Source organism: Struthio camelus, chromosome 1, assembly GCF_040807025.1.
Source record: "Struthio camelus isolate bStrCam1 chromosome 1, bStrCam1.hap1, whole genome shotgun sequence".
NCBI classification, from domain to species: domain Eukaryota; kingdom Metazoa; phylum Chordata; class Aves; order Struthioniformes; family Struthionidae; genus Struthio; species Struthio camelus.
Genome location: NC_090942.1, coordinates 175,505,643 through 175,525,997, shown reverse-complemented (window position 1 = coordinate 175,525,997; position 20,355 = coordinate 175,505,643). Strand labels below are relative to the sequence as shown.

At 37.3% G+C, this 20,355-nt stretch overlaps 1 protein-coding gene across 4 annotated transcripts in view; it reads left to right on the top strand.

Annotated features, from left to right (window-relative positions):
• The first annotated feature begins 271 nt into the window (after window positions 1–271).
• The window catches only part of NDFIP2 (Nedd4 family interacting protein 2), a 75,026-nt gene continuing 54,942 nt past the window's right edge, over window positions 272–20,355 (top strand). For all 4 annotated transcript variants that reach the window (XM_068929319.1, XM_068929305.1, XM_068929313.1 and 1 more), the window contains exons 1-2: window positions 272–559; window positions 20,114–20,270. In XM_068929319.1, the coding sequence (XP_068785420.1) occupies window positions 524–559; window positions 20,114–20,270 (193 nt within the window). In that variant the 5' untranslated portion in view covers window positions 272–523. The remainder of the gene's footprint in view (window positions 560–20,113; window positions 20,271–20,355) is intronic.

Genomic DNA, 20,355 nt, shown 5'->3' with positions numbered 1-20,355 from the left:
GCGCAAATCGCTGCGCCTCGCATAACGGCAGAGAAGACGGACAAACCCATACGTTTCCCCCACCAGGCAGGGCACGCCCGTTTAAACACCTCCACGCTTCCCCCCAACACCCCGCCCAACGGCCGACCAGCGGCCCCGCGCCTGCGCAGAGGCGCGCGCGCCCACCGTCCCCTTCCCCCCCCACTCCCGGCGGCGGTCGGTCCCCGGCGCGTCACAGAGGGCGGGGCCGCAGCGCGCTCCTCTTCCCCCCCCCCCCGCCCAACGGCAGGAAGGGAGGCGTTGGTGGGCGGTGTGGCCCCTCCCCTGGTGGAGGGCGGGGCGCGGCGGAGCGGGGGGAGGGGCGGCGGCGACCGGCTCCGTCGCTGGAGTGGGCGAGGAGGAGGCGGCGGCGGCGACGGCAGCGACGACGACGACGACAGCGGTTGAGCGAGCGGGCGGGCGGCGGGGAGGAAGGGCTGAGCGAGGATCGGGCTGGTCGGAGCAGCTGCGGCCGCGCCACTGTGTGCGTCCGCCGGCGGCCGGGATGGATCACCACCAGGCCGCCAGCCGCTACCAAGTGGTGAGTGCGGCCGGCCGCGGCGAGGCCCGGCCGCCGGGTCGGTCCGTGGCGGGGAGGGGGAGGTGAGCCCACTCGGAAGCCCTTTCATCCCCGCCCCTTCGCCTTTTTTTCCCCCTCCCCCCTTCTTTTTTCTACTACTCCCCTCCCCCCCTTTTTTGGGGCCTACGCGACTCCAAATGTGAGGGTCTGACAGAGATCGCCTCGCGTTTCTCCAGCAGTGATGTGGGCCCGGGCCCGGGCACGACCCTGTCTTTTCCCTCCCTCCCTCCTGCCCCCTCCGCGATAGCCGCCCCTCCCCGGGAAGGGAGGGGGGGATTTGGCTTCGGCAGGGGCCCGCCGCGGAGCTGTGTGCTTGAGGGGGGCTGCCTCAGCCCGGCCGAGCTGCTCGCTTGTCTTCGCGGAAAATCCCGGTGCCCTTCCCTGTTCTCGTCCGCCCTGCGCAGGCTGGCCTTGCTTCCCCTCCCTTAGGCTGCCTCGGGGCGGTCGGTGGCGGTGCGGGGGCTGTTGAGGGCTGGGCTGAGTTGAGCTGAGGTGGGATGGCAGCGGTCTCCTCTCCGCTCGGGAGGGCAGTATGTTTTTCTTGCCCGGTTAACTGATTGCGTGGTAGCTGTCTTGATCTTCGCTGATCTAGCCGGGTGGCTTATGCTTTCCTCTTAGGTAAGAAGTAAATGGACTCCTCTGTATAGCTTGTTACTTTTGTGATGTTCAGGAGAAATTCGTAGAGCCTGGCTTTGTTTGAGTATTTCACTGATAGTTCAAGCTGTTGTCCTGGCAAAAGTTTATTTGAAGAACAGTATTTTGTGCTGTCTAGCTGTGAAATTAAGGATAGGGCAATATCTCTAATTAATACATGTGTCAGAGAATGAAGTGTCACTTGTATTCTAAAGCCATTGTTAGCAGTTGCTTGGCTATCTAGCACAGGGATAGATTTTAATGTGTGTATATTCTAATCTTAAGTAAGCCATTGCACATATGTGTATGCGCACACACACGTGTACTGTGGCTGACTAAAGATTAGATTCAGTGTACTGTAAAACACTGAAGACAGATCTTCTGTAGGCCTGTGTTTATGTATATATGTATGTATATGTGTACACACACGTGGGTGCATGCACACATACACCAAGGATAGTGGTTTACTGAAGTACTTTACAGTTCATTGAGTCTAATTTGAATGCTCTTTCCTTCCTCCTAAACTTCATTACTGAAAAAGTAACTTAGTATACTAAGCTCTTCTTCCAGCCTGAGTTGAGTGTACTGCTTGTTTCAATCAGTTGTTAGTTTAGTGTCAGTTATAGTTAAAAGGTGTATGCTTTTCTGATTATGTCACAAAAATGGCTTACGTGTAGTCAGCCTCTTCAAAATTTTCAATTTTAACCTTTAGTTCCATGTACTTCATGGCTTTGCTACATATTTAAGGGGGATACCATACAAATGTGAAATCTTTGCTACTGATTGTAGTTTAAACCTCTTTTACAATCCTCCATCTAAAGCCTGAATTGTTCATCTTACTGTTTGTGTTTTACAGCTTGAGTAGTGAAAACAATGAGCACAAAAGTAGTCACATTTACTTTTGTTTGATCTGTTATCTTGTATTTCTGGGTCTGGTGATATTAATGCCATGTTCTAGAGGTAAATGGCTCTTCTGGGTTGCAAGCAAAGAACTCCTAAGAGTGAACTTATGTAAAAATAAATACAAACGTTTGTATTCGGATTGTTCCTAGGTTATACTCTAAAATGAATAATGAGAAAGCCTTTGTTATGCATTTGAAATATTCATTTTGATAGTCCTACCAATAGTATGGAAGATTTCTGTTTGCTCTTGCGTGATTATATTGTGGGACAGTCATATAGCTGAAGAACATACCCGGCAGTCTGCATCTTCTCAGGAGTGAAGTATACCTTTAGGACACTAGCAGGTCCCAATGCACTGTATGGGTTAGTTAGCAGCCTTCTAACATACTTCTCTTCCTGTGCCACATTACCATAATTTAGAATTAGCAGAAGTCCAAAAGTCATTGGCTCTTCTTTACAAAGGTGAATGAAAATGCTGGCAGAGCATTTTCTGAGGAGCCTTCAAATGCTATATTCCCTCTGAGGTCTGAAGTAACCAAGTTATGTTTTAAAAGGCCTTAAAAGTGTATGCTGTTAGAGGTCTGATAAATATAATGGAAATTTTGCTTCCGTTACTCAGAGGAGTAGAAAAAAGCATGGTAAGATGGAATGAAGAGATAATTTGCCTCTGTAATTTTTTTTTTTGTTATATTTGATTTAAAACTTCCAACTATGGTGCTGGTGCCCAGCTTTGAATAAATGCTTTTTGTTGCAGTGTTCTAAAAGGAACGATATTGATGTAATATAGTAAGAGTTGGCCCAATCAATTTCCCATGTATATTAAACTTTGTGGCCAATTTATGTAACTGAGTTTTGTTACAGAAGTGTTCCCTGAAGCCTGTGCAATTACAGCACATTAAATAACTGACTACAAATTCAATAGAACGACAAAAGTGCTGTTTTAATCTTTGATGCACCACCGAGTTCAAAATAAGATCTTACTGATTACTACCTTTTAGGAAGGACCGTATTGTTTTTCTTTTACTATACATACATCTGCCTACTTGACACTGAGACTTTCAAAATGTTATTTGCTTACTCTGCTGGGTCAGAGGATGGAAGAACAAGACAATTGCAGATACACTTAATTAGCACCTGATTCTTAAAGCTTATAATCTTTAAAGTTATGATATCTTTGCTTACAGAATGACTCTGATAGAAAGCAATAGATTATTTCAGCTTTTGAAAATGCCCATTTTGTTGTCATGCCCTAACTTCTAGGGGCAAAATACAGAGGAGAAATATGTGGCTAACATGGCAGTAGTTTTGTGAGCCTCCCACCCTATTGCTGAACTCATGAAATCTGACCAGTGTGCTGTTTACAGTTTGTATTTTCCTTTCTTTTCCTTTCTTTTTATTTTTTAACAAATAATAGCAAAAACTTCTCCCCCGCCCCGTTCCACCCATTCTTTGCTTCTGATTTGCATTTTCTTGCTCTATTCAGGGCAAGTTTCCTTCTAAACAATAATAAAAAGATTTATTGACTTTACTGTCACTGCTATGAACTGATTGTATTAGTAGCGCTTTAGTGAAGTGCAAGAAGCTACTCACTGCTGCCTTTATTGTTTGTCATTTCTTTAAGTGAGTTAAACTAAAAGACTTTGAGAATGGCAGGCACTTTAATTTTAAGCTTTAACACAACTAGCCAACACAATGTTATGACTTGTTAAGGAACAGAAAATGTCTGAGCATGCAGTTAACCCTTGATTTCTCTTGTCTTTTTTCCTCTGTCAGAAAAACTATTAAAACTTTGTTCTGTTCTTTCTTTTACACCTATGAGGGTTTTCTGTTTATTTGTTTTTGTTTTTTAAGTTTAACAATAATCAAATGATGCAACTGTTAAAAAGCTACTACTTGAAACTGCAGTACAATAAGTGTGTAAACTAAGAGCAGGCAGTAAATCAGCATTACGTAACTTTATCTGCCGCAGGCATGTGAGATTTGTACTGTTTTCTGCCCCTCCTTTTCTGTCCTCGCTTCATAGGACAAAAAAGACAACTAATTGATGGGTAAGAATTTGTCATGCTTCTGTGCAGGGGTATGACATCAGAAATGAATTAGCCAGTCTTTGTCATCTTGCTTTCCTTCCTTTTTCTTTCCTTACTCACTTGCATACTGCAATCCTATTGGTAAATATGTCCTTTCCTGTGTGTGGGTTTGTTTGTTTTTTTTCTGTTCTGCTCTTGTTGGACTGGAGTACTGAGGCGTCAACTTAGTAAAATATAATAATAAATTATTCAATGATAATTTTTCTGTTTCCTTTTACTTTCTAGCTCTTTGTCATCTGTCCCTAAATTGTGCATTACTGCTTTTTTACCTGAAATGTCTGCTTCTAGTCCAAGCTTGTTCACAGAAAAGGTGGTTTGAATGATGCTTTATGAATTTGTACTGAAAAAATGCAGCGGTTTTCTGCAGTAGGTAAAAATGGGTGAACAACTGAATATTAGAGCTTTGGATTGCCTTTTTCTGTGAAATATAATTTTCCAAGCCAGTCATGAGGCACTTTTTCACAAGCCTATGAATGATATAGGCATGCTCATCCGCTTGAAAGCCACAGGACGTAAATGCTGACTTGCTTAAGAATTATAGTCAACTCCCTTCCCTGTCTAGGCCTTTAATTAATATATTTTTTAAATAATCTTACTATGTGGTTGATTGGCTTTCACTAGAGAGTGATTTAAGTGTTAAGGGGTAAAGTAGGTAAGTAGTAAACCGGGATGGATGAAGCCAAAGGGCAGTTGTTCACACAGATGTCACTTAAGCTGTCACTGAACTCATCATACTACTGTAGCACCTGGAGTTGAGTGGGGTATTGGAAATGCTGCTTTGGTCTCTAAGTAATAAGTGATGCAGAACTCTTAAGACTCCAGCTTGCTATTTATGGTGATTTTTTTTTCCTTTTGTAAGGTGCATGAATATTGTGTGTCAAATTGTGTATGTTGTTTAGACACAGGATTAAGTGATGGAAACTGGTACTATAAACACTTCACCTATGTCATGCTACATGTTGTCAAGAGTTGTACAGTTACAATGAACACTTAGTAGTCTGTATTTCTTGACTCCATTATCACTGACTTCTTATGCTCATCTGGTTAACCTGAGTCAAAGTCAAGTTGTCTTTGTATGTCTCAAACATACATGAAAGTCAGCTTACACAGGAAATGTGCACAGAAGAAAAATTTCTTCCTCCTTTGTTTCTTTTTATGGGACTGATCCTAATAGTGATTGGCAGATAAATAAAAATGTTACCCAAATATTATATATTTTGCATCTTTCATATAGGAGTCATAGCCTATATCTAGAATATCACATAGTATTTGTCTTCTTTGGAGAACTCTTATTAAATTGATGTTACTGAACAGATCAAGCTTATGTTAGGGAAATTCCGTTGCTTTCAATATGTCTGGTTGTGAAGTCATAACTGGAAGGTTAACTGTTGCTTTTAGGAGACTTCTATGTTTATAGTACAGAAGAATACTGAGTAAAGATATGTTAAGTGATAAGCGTTACTTCTGCTTGACTGTGCTTATGACAGTTAAACTGACACATTTAGTGATACAAAATGCTTAGCCATTGAAGATAAAGATTTTTGTTTTTAATGCAATAGCGTTTTGCACGTTAGGCTTTTAATAGTTTAGAAGGGCTTATAAGGGTCCTCTGAAATGAGGTAAGTTGAACTTTCAAACAATGGGCTGTGCTTGCATCTTAATTATTTTTAGAATTTAATAGTAAACATTATAAATTTGTAATTTACTCATTTCTCATCCTATTTTTACCAATAGCAAATTCTATTAACCCATTTTAAATGGACTACAAAGTGTTTTTTTTAAAGAAGAGTTTAATATTTTTGTAAACATTTTTCTCCTATCTTTTCCTTAAAAAAAAATCCCCCACCAATGAAGATGAAAAGTTATTATAAATGTTATCATATATTTGTATAACTGCAGTAGTCTTGCTGTGAGCCTTTTTCACTTTTTAGGTAGGTTTTTAAACACTTTTATGTTTCATATGGAAGAAGGGAATAAACTCTAATTTCTCTGTGTGTTCCTGACAAGTCAAGGAGATGAGGTACCAGCTAGGTACAATCTTTACTCTCTCTTCCCTTTTGCAAATCTAAAGCAGGGTGATCTAACTTTGTGTGTTGTTGCGACCATCTAGTTTTTGGATCTCTCTCTATGGGCCACAAATTTAGCACCTACCTAAGGATCTGCTTCACAAGAGGAAGCGCTGTTTCTCTTATGGAACGGGAGTAATAGCAGTTGCCATTGCTTACTGTTTTGTTTTTTTTTGGGAAAGGGGCAGTTTCCTATCTTTGGAGTGTATGTGGATTTTGGGAGGGGGGATGAAGAGACCGCACTGTTTTTGTTTGTTTTAATCAGCCAGTATTGGATCAGTTATATTGGACACCAATTTCACTGTGCTAAACAAAATAAAATGAGCAGTAAAAGCCAGTAAAATGTACGTGGGTTGCTCCGCTCTTAAAGGTGTTTCTCTGAACATTCATAAGAACTTTTCTAGACATCACATGCTCCCATTGTTCATTTTCCTTTTCCTACAAGAACTTGTTACTGTTAAAAGTCACAGTAGAATAAACAGAACTTTGCTTCTTGTCTCATTCCTCAGTGAGGTGGTACAGTCACTAAACTAGCAGAAAAGCATTGAGAAGTGTTGACCTTCATTGATCAGTCTCTCAAAGAGACTGGGTTCTTGTAGTAAGGAGTAATTTAGACATAAGTAAAGTCTTACTATTAGATTATTATGGCATGCAAGTAACTTGTAATTATTTTTTCAGGTATTACCCATATAAGCACAAAAGGAAAAATAGATGTTCAAATTTAAAACTCAAGTTCACTTCAAAGAAATGTGCTTAGGTGCCTGTATTTAGGGAAGAAAACGTTACCTAACCTTCAGAGCAGGCTTTGAAAAAAATGTAGATAGGAGTCTCAACGTGAATGGAGGAGGTAGAGGAATATTGTATCTATAAAAGAATCATTCTTCTTTATCTCCTACAGATTAAAAATGCTGTAGTAGTAACAAGGTATATGGGTATCACCTTTTGTAGATGTGACTATCTGCTGAATGATTTGATGAAGCTGGCTTTCCAAACCTTATTTGTAACAAGTCCTGACTCTTCTGATTCTTCTTCCTCTTCCCTTCCAATAATTTCTGACCATCGTATTCTAATGTTGTTCTAACTGTATTCTAATGAGCCCATCTTGTGAAATTGTATTCTTGAATTTTTAGGCTCCTCAAAGATGCACAAATGCAAAAGAAAGGTGTACCTGCTCTGAGTAGTGACAATAAGTCATATAATGGAAAAGAACAGCTTCAGATTGGGTCATACACACATATGCCACTTTTAGTAAGTCTTGCTATCCTATTAAAAAGGTGTGTGTGGGGGGGTGGGATGTTCAATAACAAGAATAAAATGTTTTTGAATAACAGAGTTTTTAGCAGATGTGTGTGATGTGGCCAACCTAGATCTCTTCCTATCATGCTGCTTAAAGAAAGAGGCTCTGAGCACTGTTAGAGCGTGTTTATATCTGAAAAATGAGGTAGAAACCACAATAGAATAGTCTCAGAAATCCTGTGCTTAAGAAGCACTGTGTTAATACAAAATGTTGGTAACAGTCTTCCAGATGGGGAAATTGAAGCACGTAGGACAAATGCCTAACATTAGCCTATTTTTGAAACACTCTTCCTAAAGACACAAAAGAATGAACATGTGGCAGCTAGTACTGTCATGATACCTAACCTTCTGGGACCTGAATGGAGTTCACAATCCTAGGTGTGATTGCTGTGTTCAGTTTCATAGCCTAAAACCTGCCTCTAGACTTAAGATGCTTAGGCTGCTTTGGACAGGAGAAGGACCATATACCAATATGCACATATTAGGCAAGCCATTCTCAAATGGAGAAGAAAGTCAATCCTAAGAGATTATGGGCAAAGAAAGAATAAAAAACTTGGCAGCTTAATTAGGTTGGAGGGGCACTGGCAACTCCTCCTACTAAAACTGAGCTATTGTACAGCCAAAAATGTGGGTTTGAGCTGCCTAAGGCTTCGAGTCTCCCACTTCATGGACAAGTACTGTAACGCTGGCCTATTTTAGTAAAATGGGCACCCCCTTTGCCAGCTGTGTTTTTAACGAAAATTACTGATAACTTCTGTTTCATGCTGAAGTCTTGCATTGCGTGGACTTGGAGCAAGTTTCAGGATGTGGATGCCTTATGGCTTTGCAACTTAGGATGAAAGTGGAAAATATATATCCATTTTAACATTTAACTGTTTATTCCACTTAAACATTGTTTCCAGTGTCAGAGGCTAGAAGTAGCCTAAAACTGATACAGTCTAACTTACTTTTCAATCATTCTATACCCTAAGTATTAGATACTGGGTCATTCCCAAACACCCCAGCTCATCTACATTTAGAGTGAACAGAATGATTTAGGTAAAGAACACCTCCAGACTTTGAATGCTGAAGATGCAACAAAACATGATCAATATCCTGGGTATTACTAATTCTATTATATTTCTGTTTGTAATCCTATTCTTCAGTTGCTGTTCAGGATTCTTGGCAGAGGTTTGTCACCATCGTTCTTGTGAAACATGTATTTTCAGTAAAAACAGGACAAAAATCTTAGTCTCTAACTATTGTATTGTAACTTAACATATTGACAAAAATAAGTTTGTCTACTTCAGTTTCAAATAGTATTTTACCTTTTGACAGCAATCCTGTTAATGTTGACAGGTGGATTATTGTTGTAATACAGATCAGAATCATGTCCTTGGTAAAACTGTTCAACAGTAAGCTATGTGTACATGCTTTTACTTTTCCCTGATTAACTTGAAAAGGTTATGTAGATCATCTTTGAGGAAAAATTGTTGACAGGAGGATATTTACAATGGCATTTATCTTGCTACTGCAGGAAATAAGAATTTGTTTGTAGGGTTAGGTACAAGTTAATATTCGAGTATGGCTTGGTAATGGTCAGCATAGTTAATTAACCCTTGTCAGCTCTGAAAAGTGAGTGATGCCTTTGAAAAAAGCATGAGACAATTGGAGTAAAATAGCTAAGTGAAACTGAGGATAATTATCCATTTGATTCTAGTATTTTGAATCAACTATCACATTTTGAAATTTAAGGGAAACATTGCTTCAGGTGTTCTGAAAGAATATACTGAAGGAGTGAGACTTAAAACTCCGGAGCAGAGGTCACAAACTTGATTAGCAACAAATGCATAGAATAAATGATGAGGAGGAAACAAACATAGTATAAGTTGTTTACTTTAAAAAAAAATAGGCACTCTCGTTCTAGAATTTGGAACATAATTCAGATGAATGAGGAGGCCACTAAAGTCCTGCAGCAGTGGGTCACAGCTGATGACCAGTGTGTCACTATGTTCTGTCAGTATCTCCTTTCTCGCTTATCTCAATGCGTACTACCTTCCCTTTCTTTGACTTCCCAATGTCACTAGGTAATGCTAGTTTGGTCATCTGCTACATTCTACCTCTGAACAGTTGAGCCTACTGGTCAGCTACAATGTTTTTTGTTTATTTGCCTAATAGTCAGAAAACTTGACCTGTTGGGAAGTACCTGCTTCTAGACCTGTGCGTCATACATCTCACCATTGAGAGATCCAGAAAATTGCCTGTCGGGCCACATATTATGTTTACTTGCTTTAAAATGCTTAGTCAGCCTTCTTTGGCCATAGTACCATCGCTTAACTTTGTGTGTCAACTATCGGTTGAGACACAAAATGTATTCTTTAAAGAGAGGACCTTTAAAGTTTACTGCTGTTGTGTGAGTTGTATTTGTCTTTGTCATTAAATGTTATTAAAGCTGCAAGTCCCATAGGGGATAGAAGAGAAAAGTCCACAAATCAAAATAAGAGCATCTTCAATAAGGCCTATTCTTTTGCATGTAATGCAAGGGGAAAAAAAAAGTAATCAGTTTGGATATATGGGTCTCTCCGGTTTTTAAGCTATTGGAACTTCTCTGTGTATCATCTCTCTAATTAATTGATTTGCTGATATCTTAAATTGAGAGGCTTGAGTACTCCTTTTTTCAGTTGCAAAGAAATGAGATGTACACAAAAAGCCAGGTAATAATTGACCTGTTAATAAGAATAAAGAAAACTTGCTTTTATTTACTTACCGCTCTGATTTATTTATTATTTAATCCAGTGATTTTGATTGGAGTTATTTAGTACTGTTGAATGGGAAGCTGTTCCAGCTTGACCAGCTTTATTCAGATACGTAAGAGGAAAAACTGCTGTGCTGTCAATAACGTTATCTAAGCTTTTCTTAGACTTTTACTCCAGAATTTTCAAGGATAGTTCAATTGTGATACAGGAGACACAAACTTGAGTCCTTTTTTCTTACCTCTCTCAAATCAGGGACTTAAGGTGCTTCTTCTGCAATTCAGTTACTGTAATACTTCTCTAGGAAGACCTCCTGTTTTTCCTTATCCTTCTCCTTACAAACTGAATTTGCAACTTTTAACATCCTCCCTCACTGTCCTTATTAGGAAGCTATGTGCATAAACTTTCCTACTGTACTTTAGCCTTTAGATGAAACACGAATAATATTTACAGAAATATTTAGCTTCTTGTATCAACATTGGCATTTTTAGCCCAGATGAGTGTAGGTTAGAATGGAAACTGGAAGTAATTGTTAAATACTGAGTTTGTTGTTGGTAACAGTTTTGTCCATTTCCTAAATTTACAGGCTTTCATATGCCTGTTACTTTTATAGTTTACATGTTTTGTATGTGCCGAGTGACTTCAGAATGATCAGAAATTAGTTTATGTACTGTTTCCATGCAGGTTTTGTTTCAGCAAAGAAGTGACCTTTTGATTAGGAGTTCTTGGAGTTGTCACTGATGGTTTGCTGAAGCTGTTGGTTAATGGCAGCTGCCAACAGATCCTAACAACACATTGTCCATTACCAGGAAAGATATTGAGTATGAACAGGAAGTCTGCTTTTGTCATTGTGTGAGACCTTGGTACCGATCACATTTTGAGTATTGTATGCAGTTTTGGTGTCTCACAAGAAGAACATAGTAGAGCTAGAGAAAGTAAGCAGAAAAACAGGTAAAGGATTGAAGCATCTGCTTTAAAAGCAAAGAATAAAATAGGTAGTGGGAGTTGGAAATGATCAACGTTTACAGCAAAGTCATCAAGGCAGTGGATAAAGTGATTGTGGAGCTGTTATTCACTAAATTGTATGCTACCAGAACTGGAGAGCACACACTGAAACTTTGGTTTAAGTCACACAAAAGTAATAACACAGTGAGAAGTGAACAGTTTGTTAATACATGAGAGGCAGATAGTATTAGCAGGTTCAAAAATGCAAATTCATGGACAAGAAGTCCATGATGATTATTAAATGGAATAGGCAGAGGTTTAGCCACCATAACATAACAGTTGCCAATTTTAGGGAAGTTTGAGGAAAATGTGTAAACAGTGACCAGGCTTGTGGGCTTTCCCAGTATAGTTGAAGACAAAACACTACTGCACACGGACCAGTGTTCTAAATAACATACTTCTATATTAATGGATCTGTATTAAACATTCTTAATTCTAACTGGAAAGTCTTTAAGCAGAACTTCATCTTGTATTTTGCTTATAGGGTTTAGACCAGTTCCTCAAACTGTTCTTGAGTTTCATTTGATCAGCAGAAGGGTACATAGTGATCTTTTTACTAACTTTTATATTTAGAATACTTCAGAATTACCATGCTTTATTGTGTACAAGCTTTAGGGAGTTGTTAAAAATGGTTCTAGAAAATAGGTGTTTATACTGATGCTGTAAATTTTGAAAAATGCCAGTAAAAATCATCCTTGTAAAACAGTTCTTTAGTGGCAACTTCTGCAGTTAATTCCTGTAATCATGCAATAGGTTGCATGGAAACTCTTGGAAACTATGCCCTATTTATAAGTATATGATAAAAATCAAACATATATCTATTTCGGGTATATCAAAATTTCAATATTCAGAATTATCTCTAAATATTTCTAAATTAGAGGGGAAAAAACCTTGAAGAATAAAATAGGAAGAAACAGAACTGTCTTAAAGGAAAATGCTTTTAGTTAGTGTTAGTCTCAGAATATTTACTTTTAGAAAAGGGTTCTAATATTGACACATAGTATGTTTCTGACTGTCCTTTATTAAGGATAGCTCCCCATCTGCTATTGATGTGGGGGATGGGAATAAATAGCTATCTTAGAAACAAAAGCAAATGAATACAAATGCATATTCTGTGTTGCTGTTAAATGTGCAATTAATTGTTTAAATCTGGATTGCAATCCATGGGAAAAGAAATAGTAAGTCAGTCTATTCTACATGAAGTAGCTATGTTTTTGTTTTTGTTTTTTTTTTTTTTAAGGAAGTCCTGATCACTACATATATATTTTTTCCTCAAATGCTTATATGCTTCTTTAAAACAACAACAAGAAGAAAAAACCTTGAAAAATCTATAGACTAACCCTCTGTTATAATAGAAATGACTAAAATGATTTCACTGTTTGCATTAATGGGAATGAGTGGCTCTCTTTCATTGCAACGCGCATATAAAACACTTTCAGTTGCTATGGATCACTTTATTTTTATATGAAGAGTCTAACTTTGGCAGAAGAGCCATTCTCTTGCAACATAATTTTCAACAACATTCAGTATAAATCTCTTTGGATTCTTTTCAGTAGAAATTTGCCTCCAGAGGTTGTGGGTTTCCATGGTACCTAATCCTTATTTAGCAGACACATTTGGTATTTCTGCACAGCTGTGGAATGGCAGCAATGGCCTTCTGTTCTGCTTTCCTGCTTCTAGTGCAGATTTTATATCTGTGACCTTATAGCATTTTGACTACTGATGAAAACTTTTTGCAGAGATGTATCAAAAAAACACCCCACTGTCATGAAGGAGTATTTATGGGTAATCTGAGTATTTATGATGGTTGACACTCGTGAAGTAATGGGATGGTGGAGGAAAAATTATGTAGATCTGTTCTGTGTGCTCTGGAATGCTGATCAGCTTTGATCAGTTAATGTTTTGGTGCAAACCAAAGGATTAAAAGCAAAAGTTGCTGAAATTTGCTGGAGTTCTGTGTTTTACCTGAATGTACCAAAGTACCTTATCTAGCTTCATTGCTTTGTACTTTAGTATTTATTGCTTTAAAGGCTCTCAGTATAACATCATTAGAGAGTTAAATTTTTGGAGGGGGATCTCTGACTGTGGCTAGTACTGTGTGTTTTAGAAGAGAATGCACTTAATGAACTGCAAATATCTTTCAGTAGTTCGGAAATTAAAATTTAGGTCTGCATGGGTTCCTGGTAGGTTGACATTACAACAGGAATTTGTGGACAAAAACATGTTGTAAACCAAATTTTTGATAGAGAATGAAAACTGATATTGAGAAAAAAGCTATAAAGTTAAAATTCTATACTGTTACTTTTTTTTTCCTTTTTTTTGTACAAATTCTTGTTTTTACAAGATCATTCAAGGCATCTGTTTTCTCAAAGGCCAGTGTGGATTTTTTTTTCTCTCTCTCTACTGATGAACAAGAAACTTGCAGCATTTCTTTTTTCTACAGGAGAATTTATCTGTCTCTTCTGGTCTTGTAATTCTTACCTAAGTGTAACTACAAATTCTCTCTTAGTTTTGATTGTTCAATGGCTCCTAGTGACTGAAATTGGGGCTGATTGATCTTAGTGCTTCAGTAGTGTGTTTATTGTTTTGTGGGTCTTTCTAAAAATACATGAAAGTAGTCTATACCACAGTGAAAACTGTTGAGAGAATGTGCTTTTGATTAAAGCATAGAATTTTGCCTAGGAGAAGTAGTTTTCAAAGAACTAAGCTTATATTGGATTAACTAATTTGTCATTCAAAAACAACAAGGATGGGGAAAATGAGGTCAAAATTCTGCAATCTGAAGTGTTTTATAACAAGTTCAGAAACTATTTCAAAATTCCCTTTGTGTATTTTCCTTCAAACTATCACTGTTAATACTTAGGTATTTACAGATGTCTAAACCTATTTTTAGACTACCAAAGCTGAAAGAGCAATAAGAAATATGGTTATACAGGCTGTACATCAAATGCTTTTTATGTGTTTAAGTGAAATTGCTCTGTTGTAGCTTGAGTATTTAGATTCTCCATCTCTTATGAGTAGTGCCTCATTTGCAAGAAACAGTATAGTATAGATTTGCAAATCATTATCAGTAGACAGACATAAAAGACCTTTCAATTCTTTACCAAATTAAAATGCTGAGTGTAATACGAAGATGGGAGAAACTTTGTGAGCGGTTTAATGAAGATGATAGTATTTTTCTTTTTAATCTACTGTTGATTATAATTTTAATACTAAATATGTTAGTATTTTTGTGGAATAAGTGTTAGGGTACCAGGATGGAAGATGCCATGAATCTACTGCAGAAATGTTGAAATACTTGTTATGCACTACAGAGGCAATTTTGAGATGAGTCGGTCATTGTCTTTCCCTGCACCACTAGAAGATGCAGTAAATGGATTTTATTTGGTTGACTTTTTGGCGTCGTCTGAAAATTATTCTAGAAAACGGAAGTATTAACTTCTGGGAGGTGGAAAAAGATGAACCTCTATTGCTAACAGCATTTCTCATCATGGGGAAAGTGTAGTAACTGAGTGGTTTAGCATGCAGAGGTTGAACTTGTATGATCTACTTATGTTATTTCCACATTTTTACTTAAAGCATAGTGTTAGGTCCATGGTTACGGAGTTTCCATGCAATGTATTGATTTTAATACAGTTTGAGTGAACTTATGAACTGATAGATGTGAGGTCAAAACTGGAGGAGCCAAACTTCTTAAAGTGTAATTATACTATAATTTGAAAGGCTAGAAAAGAGGACAAAGTAAAAATGCTTACAATTTAAGATCACTAGTGACAATGTTGTGAAGCCCTTTGGCCCAGGCAGAACCATCACTACTACAATTCATGTAAAAGCCTCCCTAAGGCAGGCTGTGTTAAGATGATCTTGTAGTACAGACATAAATAAAAGAGAAGGAAAGCTAGATGCGTTTTTTTTCGAAGTGATAATATCTTCTGTGTAATTTCCATACTGCACTAAATAAGATACAATGTGAAAACAACTTATTTTTCTTAAAAGAGGTCTTTGTAGTGCTTATAATGCATAGCTGAAGTCTATGTTGCAGTACTTATTAACATGAAACTGAATTTCTGTAAGTCACATTTTGTAAAATGGAAAATGCAGTAACTTTTAAAAGAACGTGCATAAAATTGGATAACGGAAGTAGTCTAAGAGTGTGTGTATCATTTGTGTAGAATACTCTGTCAGGATGATTAGAGATAACATATGCAACTTTAATCCGCTTGATCAGAAAATGTCTTGCTAATCTTGTGGAAGTATGATACAACTGACACTAGAGATCATCGTATTACATCCCTTTTCTCTGCTCTCTTATAAATTTGATGTATTTCAATAATTTGTCTGTATGTCACCCTTTTGCAAGCAGTCAATCCATCAGAAAAGAAGCGAACTCTGGTTATACAAGCAATCAGACATTTATAGTTCACACAAAATCACCACTGAGGGTAAATGAAAAGCGTAAGTAGAGAATGGCATCCTCCTCCCACTTTAAGTCTTTATTTCTGAAAAGCTTAGAGAGTAAAACCATCCACAGCTATTCCCTCAGTAAAGGATTTCTGTACTACTAAGCACTTTCTTCTGGTTCATGTTCTACTGTGGGATGTCAGCTGATTTCAGGCACCACAACTGGTTACTTTGGAAATCATTAACTGTACAAGCAAAATAGAGAACCTAACAGGAGGAGATGCGGCACTTCTTTATTTATTTCATTAAAGTGATTTACAATAAAAATGAAATGCTGAAAGTGCTGTATTATGTATTTTCCATAATATTTTGGTGTTGAAAGAACTGAAATGTTAATACACAGACACTTTTCAGCTTCTCTGGAATAGCATATGGAATTACTGCTCGTCTGGGATATCAGCTGAAGGTAGTATAAAGTTAAATAATAATAATAATCCTGTATTGTATATTCCATGGCAGGCTCTGCTGATATTAGAAGAACCATTTGTCCTACATCTAATTTTAAACTTGAAAACTTTTAAAAGTGTCCTAACTTATATGTAGCTTGCAGGTCTAAGCACTGTGACTCTTAAACGTCTAATATGCTGTAGTTATAGGGCTGGGAGAGCAGGAAATGAAATACTCATGCAAACAGTTTAGGCAGAATATAAATATACTGAAGAACTGTGTCCTGTTTTTAATTGTAAAGCTCTATATAGTGAGCCAGATACACTGCACACAGACTAATGTGTGAAGGAATCTGCTTTGGATTATCTAAAAATTGATTTCTAGAAAGATGACTATTGCTAGAGATGGCAAGCTGAACTAGCTGCAGAAAAATGAGCTTTTGACATGGAACTAACACAGGGAAAAAAAAAGCCTTTGAGTCCTGCTCTTAAAATAGTGTGGTGGGGAGCAAAGGAAGGTGGTAATTTACAGTTGCCTATAGTTGTTTGAGAAGTCCTAGCAATTATTTTTTACCATAATCTTGGCAAAAGCAACCGTGTTGCTTACGGTTATATAATGGTACATTTGTTGTGACGGGAAACTGAACTGTGGGTTCTTCCCACCCCTTCAATTTAAAAAAGTGGACAGGATAATCTTACTATTGAAAAAGAATCTTAGATACATTTTGTTAACTTTTAATGTTAAATCCTGAAAAGGTAACATTTAAGTATAGTAATTTAAGTAATGCCTTGAAACAGAATTTTCCGTTCCCCAGTGTTTTTTAGCTTGGTTTCTATGGAAATGAAACTTACGGATCTGTCAGACCCCTTCTTCCCTTATCTCTGAAAATAAGTTTTAAATTTACCAGCCGATATCAGCCAAATTGAAGCAGGAAGGGGGAGGCTCCAAGGCAGCTGGGTCCCTAGAGGCTTTGAGAAAACAGATGTCTGTGCAGAGACGAATCAGTGTCCTATGAAGACAAAGCAGGAGAGGTGGTCCTACCGTTTTGTCTGGTAGGAACTGCCTCCCCAGCTGGGAGAGGCAGAACTTGCAGCTTGCCAGGGTGAGCCCGCCCTGCCCCAGTGGAGCCTCCTGAAAGACTGAGAGGACCTGAAGTTACCACTTTGAGGAGAATGCAGGAGAGGAGACGCTTGCAGCAGAGATAACGAAAGCTACAGTCTGCTCGTGGAACAACTTGTCCTTTTCATTGCAGCTGTGAATATTTGAGATTCTTAATCTGCTTCTTGTGTATGGGGTGTGGTTTTTTATTTTTTTTATTACTTGTTTTTTAATTTTTTTTAATAATGGGATATTCTGTAAGGCGTATAGTGATTTTTCTTTAAGTTACTGCATTAGTATAACCAGGATGCCTTTCAGAATTTCTGAAAGATCTGTATAGTAAGAGACAAGATAAATAGAAATGCTTAGTCCCTTAATATAAATTATTCAAAATAATGACCAGGACTGTGTCTTTTGAGTACAGTTGATTGAAGGGCATAAAGGACTCCTTCGGAGCCTGTAGTGTGGAATTTTTCTGTTCCCTACGTGCAGTTCCTTCTACAGTTGGATGCCTTGTTAGCTTTTTCTGAAGGAAAAAAGTGTTAGGTGAATGTTCTCTTTGCATCCTCTTGTCACCATCATCACTTATAACTGTTATTATTTTCATCAAAATTTTTTGAAAGTTAATTTTCAAGAAAGCAAATAGAACGCACAAAATTAATGTCCTTGGTAATGGAAAAATGGGTATTGAGCAATTCATGTTCTTTGATCAATGAGCTGTTGTCAATCTTTGTATATGTACTATTTTTTGGTAGGAGAAAAGTTTGCTCTCGCTGAAAGGGAGGGCAAAAGGCAAGGAAGAATGGAGGTATGCACATCCCTTAAGTAGACTTTAGTTCTTCTACTGCTCATAGACCAAGCTGTTGCGGTAGAGTAATCAGAACTACCCACACATTCCCTATGAGGGTGTACCAGGCATTAATGTAAAAGTATGCCAGTAATGTTCTGTTATTGCTCACCTCATTCCTAATAAAATGACACTTTTATTAAAAAAAAAAAAAGGTGTTTTAGTTGTATCCATGTCAACATCAATTTTTTTTTTTTACGAATGATTGTACTTAATTTAGAATTGTAACATTTATAGTTCTCAGTCAAACTATTTTTCTGACCTACTTGACCTTTTCAAAATCAGGGTTTTATTTGTTATCTTATTTGCTTTCTGTATGCCTAAACATATTAGGCTGTTTTGAAGTGGTTTTGTTTTTCTGGTCTTAACCACTTTAAATAGCTATGCATATTTCTCAGCTGTTTGCTGCTTTTTCTGGGTCATTGATGAGACATTAAATGACCTAATTACTCAGTTTCCCTGCACCCTCAATACCCCCTTTCATTATCTAGAAGGTGATCTCAGCTTAATTGTGTGTATGTGCACGTACGTATATATATTTAAATATTTATCTATAGGTAAAACCTTTCAACTTTGGGCTACAACTCTTTGAACACAATATTTGGAGGGACTTTTGAAAATCAGTTTAAACATGTTTTAAAAAGTTAATCATTAACTTTAATCAAAATTGAAACTTAAAGTTAATAATTTTATCACTTTAATTTGACATATTAAAAGAGAGATGGTGTATGAGAAATTATATGAAAATTGTATAAACTTCTTCTATTGTGCTAATTTCTTGTGAAGTATTTTGTATTTTCCCTTGAACCGTCTTTTTTCTTATGTCTGATCTCCTTGTTATTCCTGCTGTTATCCTTAGTTTATTGTTAGAAAGATAAGCACAGAACTTGTAACCTGTGGAACTTTTATATGCTCTGGATGAAAATTAATTTTTGTTGGAACATAAAATGACTTAAAACTTATTTAGCACCCTCTCTTCTGAAAGTATTCTTTTCTTATAGTCAGGTTATACTTTGCTTAATACTAAATTAATGTAGATGTGTCCTTAATATTCTTGGTGCAGATAGAAAAACAATGTCATTGCGTAGGGTGTTTTTTGAAAGCTTGTGAATTAAAGCTGTAGAATTCTTGTTTCAGGTATGTTCAATTTATTCATCTGAATCTGTGGGTTTTAGCTGTGGGTGCTTCAGTAGCCTCCCTCTAGGCGTCTTATCTTGTAATTCACATTTTGTCTGAAACTAACGCTCTTTCTTTTTAATAAAGTTTGATTTCTGTCTTCTAGTAGACTAGCTAGTTGCCAAATTTGAGTTCTAGGGATTTTAATCAACATGTTTGCTTATTCTAATTCTTATTTTTATATATGCTTAACTGTAAGTGTGGTCTTAAAACTGCATTTACAAGAAGAAAACACAAGAACTTGAAGTTATATAAGGAAAAGATTCCTTCCACAATGTAAGGAAAAGCAGAATGCTTTGAAAGTCACAGAATTTGAGTGGAAAAGCTGTCTGACAAGACATGTGAATATAAAAATCCCAGTTATACAAATGGAAATAGGAATCTTATTTTTGAATTTCCTCTAGATTAATACAATCAAAGATATTGTTATTCACTTGTTGTATTTTGAAGTGGGTTAATATTTTATGAATGTATTTAGGAAAAAAGCTTTGCAATATTTTTTAAATATTCATGTAATAGAAAGTATTTTAAACTTAATATTTTCTCGTAAAGAGAACATTGAAAGGCAGAATTTTACGCTTCTATTAAGATAATTGATCGGAAGTAATCCATTTCTGAAAAAATTTGAGTTTAAGCTTATCTGATTTAGTTGGATTATCTGCAGTAGTCAAGCGCTAGTTTATAAATATGTTTTGTTGAAGAGGAATTTAGAGGAATTTTTGCTCTAAATTTGAAGAGGATTCCTCAATTATTGGATTGCCATGTAAAAAAAAATTCCTTGAATGCATCTGATTTTTCTTTTTTTTCCCCTCTCTCCCCTCAAGCTTCACAATGAAGATGACCCTCCAGAGTCTTCAGCAGCTGAGCAACCTTCTACTTCTACAGAGCCTACACAGACTTCTCAGACAGCAGCTTTATCTGAAGCAGATACTTCTCCTCCACCTTACTGTAGCATAGCTGTAGAAGCAGCTGCAACCTCAGGTATTTTTCTTCTTACATAACAATTTGTTAAAGAAAGGTGTGTATGAATCAGCACTTCCACAAAGTAGAAAAGTAGAATAACGCT